The following is an 8,367-nucleotide window of genomic DNA, read 5'->3' as shown; positions in this document are numbered from 1 at the left end:
GTCCCCCGTCCCCCGTCCCCCGTCTGTCCGTGAATGAGTGTTTAGCTTGCATAGCATTTAAATCTATAGGATGGATAATTAGGATTACTTGTGCTGGGAACTCTGTCATCTCGTCCTCACTTCCATTTGCCTGCTGCCCTCTAGTGGTCAATGTGGACATTGGTAGAATATGCCATCACTTAAATGGAGCTGGTGGAGAGTGATCCCAGTCGACATGTTCCTGCCTCATTGTGCGTTTGTGTACTCCAGATGTGTGAAATGCCGAAGCCAGCTTTCATGAAGCAGACTCTCGGTGAGCTGGGCATTGGTTCGTACCACGACATCGCTTTCATCCACCCGAACACGCCCATCATCAAAGCACTCAACATTTTTGTGGAGAGGAGAGTGTCCGCCCTGCCTGTGGTGGATGAGTCGGGTAAGATCAGAAATGTCCAGTGTTGGCAAATTATCATAAAAATAATAATACTAAACTTACTCACATACTGGAGTTCTTTCTGTCCCCTCGCAGGCAAAGTTGTGGATATTTACTCCAAGTTTGATGTGATTGTAAGTTGACATTTCTACAATTTCTGTTTTTGAAGAAACCAAATATCAGAGGCTGAACTGCTCCGTGATTCACTTTCTACGATGCATTTTCGTGTGTGTGTGTGTGTGTTCAGAACTTGGCTGCTGAGAAGACGTACAACAATCTGGACATTACGGTGACGCAGGCTCTGAAACACCGCTCTCAGTACTTCGAAGGAGTCATGAAGTGCCATAAAATGGAAACGATGGAGACCATCGTGGACAGAATCGTCAAAGCCGAAGTGAGATTTTTGAAAACGGGACTGACGTACGTGCACGTTAAGTTAACGAGACATAACCTCAGGACTGATGGTGAGCTGTATTTGTGTTTTGTGCCAGGTGCATCGGTTGGTGGTGGTGGACGAGCGCTCAAGCATCGAGGGCATCGTCTCCTTGTCCGACATCCTCCAGGCCCTGGTGCTCAGCCCCGCAGGTATAGATGCTCAGCATTGCTAGCCCCCAACTCCCCCTCTGCCCCGGACCCTGAGCTCTCTCCCCCCCCACCCCGCCCTACCCGTGGCCCAGGTAGGAAAAATCGCACCTGGTTGTGCCGCCTGTAGCCGGCTGTGTGGTGCCTTGACGTCCTGGTTGTCGTGCTGGATGCTGCTGCATGCAGCAGGGCTGTGTGGATTTTTGGGGGAGGGTGAAGAGGCTGCCATCCTCTGGTCAGGACTAGAGACTTCGCTGCTGCTGGTTCTAAAAATATATCCCATGTCTGCCCTCACCAGTGCACTGAAATATGTTTGAGATATGTATGTATGTATGTATATATGTTTTTCATCATACAGCAGCTTCAAAGTGTGAATAGAGATTAGCAAATTGCTATTTAGTGTATTTGAGTTCCTACAGTAGTTTCATAGAAGGACAGATTGAGGGAAATCATTCACAAATGTTGGGTTTGAATGGCATAAGCTGTCCCGTGCAGATGTTTTACACATTCTAAATTCTGCTATTTTATGTTTGGCTTTTAGTAGATGTAATTGCATTTTGCAAGTAGCAAGCTCTACTTTGATGTGAACATGTTTTGTGTTGATACGCTTGAAAGCAAATAACAGATGCCTGCATACGTTTAGTGAGTTCAGTGTTGGAGGTTCCCGTGTGTTCAGATCAGTAGGAAACATGACACGCAGCAGTTTAAAGGATAGGGTTACTGTTTCTCTACCCAGGCTTTCTTTAAATGTTTATATTTGTGCATAACACCGCCTCAATTTTGTGAAACTAACCAATCGGCTGTAAATTCTCACTGAGTCTACTGTGGCTGTCGCTCAGGGCTTCAAAAGGAAGGATGAACCTTGTTGAAAAAAGGAAGTTCAGACAGACATGTCTATATGTTGTGTAGAGTTATTCTTACTCCTAATCCTTTGGCTTTATTGCTGCTGGTGTAGCCTCGTTAAAGTGGGGAGTTGAGCAAAAGAAAGTCTTGACAATTTGATAGAAATGTTAATTTGTGAAAATGTTTTGGTCGAACATATGAAAGTATTTCTAACAAGAGATTTATTATATATATTTAAGGCCTAAATGGTTCATGTTTTCTGTTTGTTAGGAGAGATCCTGCTGTAGATTGGCATGTTTTCCAAAAAATCAAGCCACTGCTGTAGTTATTATGCACAATTGTTGATGAAGATAATGCATGGGGGGGGGGAAGGAATCAAGTAATCCTGTCCTAACTTGTCCTCTTCTCTGCAGATGCCTGTAAGGAGGAGACCCTGGCTGAGTGAGAGGGAGGAGGCGTCGGCTGGAGTGGAGACGTGGTGGGAGTAAATAAGTTCGGTGGTTGAGGTGAGGCGGAGCCGGTGTGAAGATCCTAGAGGCCCCTGCAACGGATGCACTGTAGAGGCTTGGAAACCAAAGAGCTAGACCGCTGAATGAAGTGGAGTTCCTGCACTGAGGATGGATTTTCTGAGTTTTTGTTTTGTTTGAACACTGATCAGATACACGCACACAGTATACTGTATTTATACTCGGACACAGACGTAGAGATGCATTAAGGTCACTTGCTTGGTGAAAGGTGGGGAAGTCTAGACTGCTCCTGATGAATTAGGGCTCCAGTGTTTTGGGTCGTGTAGTTGCGATCATGCTGCTGTCATCGGTTGATTTCTAGTCGCATTTCGTAGTCGATACTGAATGTCAACACCTCCGGGAAAACGTCTGTTTTTGGTGTAGGAAGGTGAACAGTCAAAGATGCAACTTATTGTTTGGTAGAAAAATTAAACTTAATCTGAAATGTGGCTGTTAAAAAAAAAAAAAAAAAAAAGCTTGATGCTTAATCTTAATTTGTGCCTTTGTTGCCCTGTCCACACCACTTAACACTGACAAGAATTTGTGTCCTTGGATTTTTTTTATTTTTTTTTTGTCAAATGAGTGCAATTATACTACTAATTCACATACATATTTTTCTTTATTTGGTTGTATTTTTCTCTGATTTTAAACCATGTCTGTGGAAGATCTAATTCAAAGAATATGCTAAATGAAATAAAAATAATTTTGGCACAAAAACACACAGTAGTTGGAGGCAAACACAACGGTACCCCAAAAAGGATCAGCCAGTGAGTACTTATCACTCATTTTGCATCAGAAGTCATTTATACTCATTGCTACTTAAGGATGCGTTTTTGTAACGTTATTACACGACCGGGAAGTCTTTTCAGATATTTAAAAAAACTTTTGTTACATTTACTTTCCAATTGTTTTGATGCTTCAGATAATCTAATACTCGCAAACAAGCAAGAACTGTTATCTCTGCTGTAGCTCGACAGGACTCATCTCCATCTTTGGCTGTAAATAGGATCGTTTTTGTTCGGGAAACGTGTCACACAAAGCTTTATTTTTATGAATGTGTCAACAGAGACTGCGGTTTTAATGTTATTTTTGTAAATATATTGTGGCAATATGTCCGGTTCAAAGAGACTTTGTATCAGAACAAAATGTACTGTAAAACGTGCAAGCATGAGAAACTACACTTCAGCAGTATGAATGTCCTTTGTTTTACTTTTTTCTATTTTTCTGGCTGCAGAAAAATAAATGGACACTGAATGTACTTTAAAGCCTTGTTCTTAAGTTTTAATTTCATTTTGTTTTTACCAGTTAAAAAAAAAAAAAAAAAAACTAAGGATGTCTACAATAGTCAAGTGGTTCCCACTATTGTCTGTCATACACCCACAGCGCTAATATATTCATTAATACTTCCTGGAATTGATATAGAGAAACTTTGGGAGATTTGTGAAAATGTCAAACATTCCGCCCCAAAACTACTCCCAATATTGTCCAAAACAGTTGCTGAAATATTGCCCATAGGCCTATGGGTAATTATGCTAATCAATACTCATTATGCAAATGAACCAACATATGCAAATTAGCACCCCGAAGTTTCTAAATGCTGAGGACCCAAAGAGTATCCCATGTAAGTTCTTTGTCCATACTGTACATCTCTCACATAAAACGTGGGGTACCCACGTGTTCACATCAGCCTGAGAGTCTTTACTCAAGAAGTCGTCTCGTTAAGTGACGTATCGCCGGAAGACAATTTGTGGAAACGCGATTGCTGACTGGCGCGTGCAGAGTTTGGATGTGTTGGAGGACGGGACGCTTGGTGTTATTTGAAAGATTTTCGAATGTCATGTCTCAATAAGTATATGATTTTTGGCAATGTGGATGAGGTATTTATTTGAGCCAGAGGATAAATGGGTGAAGAGAGTGGACGAGGAGGCAGAGGAGGACTGAGCCAGCTGCTGCAGGGCCGCGATGCTCCTGTGGGTGCTGTGACCCCTATGAGGCCCACGGAAGAAGAGTACCGTAAAGAGTGGGACCGGTTGCAACGAGACTTCTCCTCTAACGGGGAATTCGGACTCAATAACAAACATTTTATTTCTCTGTATGGTCCTTTCCATAATGTGTTTTTTCTAGTGCTGGGCAAGTTAATGCGTTAAATTAACGCCGACAATTATTTTATCGCGCGTTAACGCATTTTTCTTTTTTTATTATTAAGCCGACATTTTTAACACAAGAACCGGCAGCTAGCGGTGAACAGCTGTGTTTGTGTGGCGTCACTTCCTGCTGCTGCAGCTTGTGAACACCGTCTGAATATCTATTATCAGAATCATAACTGTATTATAACTGTGTAAAGGGAATACTGCTGTTAAAAATAACAGTATAACAATATTTGTTTAAAGTGTTTGCAAACCAAATGTTATTGCACTTTTGTTCATAGAGCAGTACTTTTAAAATAAAAGTGCGCAATACATTACTTTTGAATTAATTATTGAATTTTGCCATAACAATGCGATTAATCGCAAAAAAATCATGCGATTCATCGCGATTAAAAATTGTAATCGTTGCCCAGCACTAGTTTTTGCTAGTTTTTGACCGGTTTACAGCGTTATCCCTAAATACTGGACATTAACTGACCTACGAAAATATTCAGGATTTAGACATCAATGTTTGTCTCTCTGTTGGACAAAAACACAGTGACCCAACCAGAACTGACCATGAATTACTGTAAGTGTTGCAATACATATCAGCCAAAACCCTGAAAACAACTCCACAAACCAAATGTGAAAGCAGTGTTGTAGTAAATGTAGGCCTTCTAACCCTCAGTATCATCCCTGTGTATTTAAACATTTAGGAGTTTTAGTCCATTTCTTTTTAAAGCTTTGAACAACTGCTCTGTTTGGGTTTGCTGCTGAGCACTTGATCACAGGCGTGATTTGTTGTTGGTAGTTACACCACACATGCTTTGTTTATAAATGGCAGTGGCTCGGCCACCCTACTCACTGTACCTTGCACGTGTTTAAAATAAAAACATGAATATATGAACCTGTGTATTATTTGAATAGCTTAGTATTGAATGCACAATAAAGAGGTATGTTTATACTTGGCACTAGGCCCATTTTAATATAAAACACAATGTTATACAATATATATAGTCGGGGGGGTCCCTGCTCCATCTCTCTATCAGTTTGGGGGTCCTTGGCCTGAAAAACGTTGAAGACCTCCCTAAACATTACAGGACAGACGTTGTGAAACATCTACTTTAGCTGCATTAGGTTGATGTCGGTGTTCTGCGGTTCTCCGTTCTAGACTTAATGATGTTCTCTGAGCTCAAAGCTGCAACAGGGAGGGCAAGGCAAATAAAGCAAACACATCTCGCCACTCCTTAAACGTTTAACCCACGCCTCATACCTGTGTGTGTGTGTGTGTGTGTGTGTGTGTGTGTCTCACCCTCCCTCTGCCACGTTGTGTGGCCGATAATGGATGTTTTGGAATGGAAAGGAGGGAGGAAGAGAGGGAAGGATGGAGAGCAGGAGAGAGGCAGAAGGACAGATAGAGGGAAGGAAGGGTGGAGGTATAGAGCAGAGGTCTTCAACAGGGGGTCCGCGACTCCTAGGGGGTCCGATGAGGTACTGCAAGTGGTCTGCGAAATATTTGGTTGATTAGACAATTTTTTAAAAACTTTTTTTTTTTAATTTATTTTTTTCTCTAAACATGAATCTGTCCATTATTTTAATAGTTCAGTATTGTATGTAAGATAACAGGTATAGTTATGCATGGCAGTTGCACTAATAGGCCATCACTCATTTTTCGTTTCCACATTTATGTTGAAAATGAAAACATCAATTTGAATAGCTTGTATGCATGATTATCATGCAATTGACAGACAATGTTGATGTTGGCATTGGTATCAGCTGACAAGGTATGTTTATAAATGGCAGTGGCACGGCCACCCTACTCACTGTACCTTGCACATGTTTAAAATAAATACATGAATATATGAACCTGTGTATTATTTGAATAGCTTAGTATTGAATGCACAATAAACCGGGGGGGGAGCCGGTTGTCATGATCACCAAAACAACCAGCCTCCTCCTGCTGGGGGGGACGGGGGGGAGGGGCTGGTTGTCACGATCACCAAAACAACCAGCCTCCACCTCCTGGGGGGGACGGGGGGGAAGGGCTGGTTGTCACATCACCAAAACAACTTGCCTGGTTCTGGTTCAGGTTCAGACATTCTCGCACTGGAGGGCTTCTGGAGGACTTCAGCCTCTTCGTGGATCAGGTTGTCGGTGGTCTCAGGGAGCTTTTGATGGAGACACCCCTCCTTTAATAGGAGTTCCACGATCTTAACGTCCCTCCGGTAGATCTTGTCCTCCTGCTGCTTCCACTCCCGGGTCACATTCTGCATAATCTCCATGAACTCACCTTGTTTCTTAGACAGGAGCTTTTCAAACTTGACCGCCATGGCCTTTTTCTCGTCCCCTAGGCGATCAATGTTTCCCTGCATTAGCTTATGGTGGGCGGCCCAGTCCTGTTCTCTCTTGGCCTGAGCTTCGTTTACTCTCTTCTCGTAACCTCTGAAACTTTTCCGGTAGGCTTCGTCAATATTGAGGAGTTCGGTACGTTTAGAGTTGTACCGAGCCATGTTGGTGTCAGACTGTCGAGAGACCATTGCTATGTCTCCTATGAGATGCAGGATCTTTTTCTCCTGCTGTTTCCCCTGCTGGTCCATATTCCGCATTGTTTCCATCAGCTGTTCTTTCTCCGACAGGTGCTCTCTGAAGTTTCCCTCCAGTTGCTTCCTCTCGTCCAGGATGCGAGTGATGTGCTCTTCTAACTCCACCAAGACCTGTTCTGTCTGGGCGAGCTCTCTTGTTGATTTCTCACCCAGAGCTTCGTATTTCTCCTTCCAGACATTCTCGCTCTGGAGGACTTCAGCCTCTTTGTGGATCAGCTTGTCGGTGGTCTCAGTGAGCTTTTGATGGAGACACTCCTTCTCCTTTAAGAGTTCCACGATCTTAACGTCCCTCCGGTAGATCTTGTCCTCCTGCTGCTTCCACTCACAGGTCACATTCTGCATAATCGCCATGAACTCACCTTGTTTCTGAGACAGGTGCTGTCCGAACTTGAACGCCATGGCCTTCTTCTCATCCCCTAGGCGATCAATGTTTCCCTGCATCAGCGCTTCTTTCTCCACCCAGTCCTGTTGTTTCTGGGCGAGTTCGGCATGTTTTTTACTCAGCCTCTGAGAAAGATCCAAGATTGTATTGTTCTTGTAGTGGAGTTCCTCCTGCAGGTGGTTCACATTGCTCTGATACTCATCGGTATCGCACATCTGCGTCTTTGGGGCAGAGACTTGTCTTTCTGCCTCATACCTGGCGACCATGATGTCGTACTTCTGCTGGCTCCAACGCTGGGCGGCGTCCATCTCCTCCTCCTTGAGTATCAGACTTTTTTTGAGGTAGGAGATTTCAGCCTCCTGCTCGGACCTCTTCTTTGATTCTGTGTTCTGAATCTCGTGCAGGTAGCTGGTTCTCAGCGTACCTTCGTCCCACCAGCTGCAGAGGATCGCCTTTTTGGAAGCTAATGCTCTGTTGATCTCTGCCAGAGCGTCAATCTGACAGTTCAGATGGTTTGAGTGGCCGACAGCATTCTGGAGATGATTGATATCCATGACACTTTGCTTGTCTGTATTAGAGAGTAGTTAGAATATCTGCTCTGTAGTGAATGTGACTTTCACCGAACACTCCTGTTGACTAGAATGATAATATCTGTCTGTCTCTCTGGGTTATAGAAATCTGATTTTGTCATCAAAGGCACAGAATGTGATGACTTCACATGGCTGTGATCCACATGGCTGTGATCCCCGTGAGCCATGCGATCACGTGATCATGCGACCACGTGACCACGCGACCACGTGATCACGTGACCATATGATCACGTGATGTCATCACATATATTAATGCTTCCTGTCTGTTTGACATATGATCAAATATTCATATATGTTAATATACTGTATATACGAATACTTCC

At 43.3% G+C, this 8,367-nt stretch overlaps 1 protein-coding gene across 3 annotated transcripts in view; it reads left to right on the top strand.

Moving 5' to 3' along the window:
• Positions 1 to 3,608, top strand: part of LOC116387520 (5'-AMP-activated protein kinase subunit gamma-1-like) — a 22,253-nt gene extending 18,645 nt beyond the window's left edge. For all 3 annotated transcript variants that reach the window (XM_031854708.1, XM_031854707.1, XM_031854709.1), the window contains 5 exons: positions 250 to 415; positions 509 to 546; positions 660 to 806; positions 904 to 997; positions 2,251 to 3,608. In XM_031854708.1, the coding sequence (XP_031710568.1) occupies positions 250 to 415; positions 509 to 546; positions 660 to 806; positions 904 to 997; positions 2,251 to 2,282 (477 nt within the window). In that variant the 3' untranslated portion in view covers positions 2,283 to 3,608. The remainder of the gene's footprint in view (positions 1 to 249; positions 416 to 508; positions 547 to 659; positions 807 to 903; positions 998 to 2,250) is intronic.
• The last annotated feature ends 4,759 nt before the right edge of the window (positions 3,609 to 8,367 follow it).

This window comes from Anarrhichthys ocellatus, unplaced genomic scaffold, assembly GCF_004355925.1.
Source record: "Anarrhichthys ocellatus isolate YVR2014 unplaced genomic scaffold, GSC_Weel_1.0 scaffold15, whole genome shotgun sequence".
NCBI lineage: Eukaryota > Metazoa > Chordata > Actinopteri > Perciformes > Anarhichadidae > Anarrhichthys > Anarrhichthys ocellatus.
The sequence above is the reverse complement of the archived record's forward strand: the minus strand, read 5'-3'. Positions and strand labels throughout refer to the sequence as shown.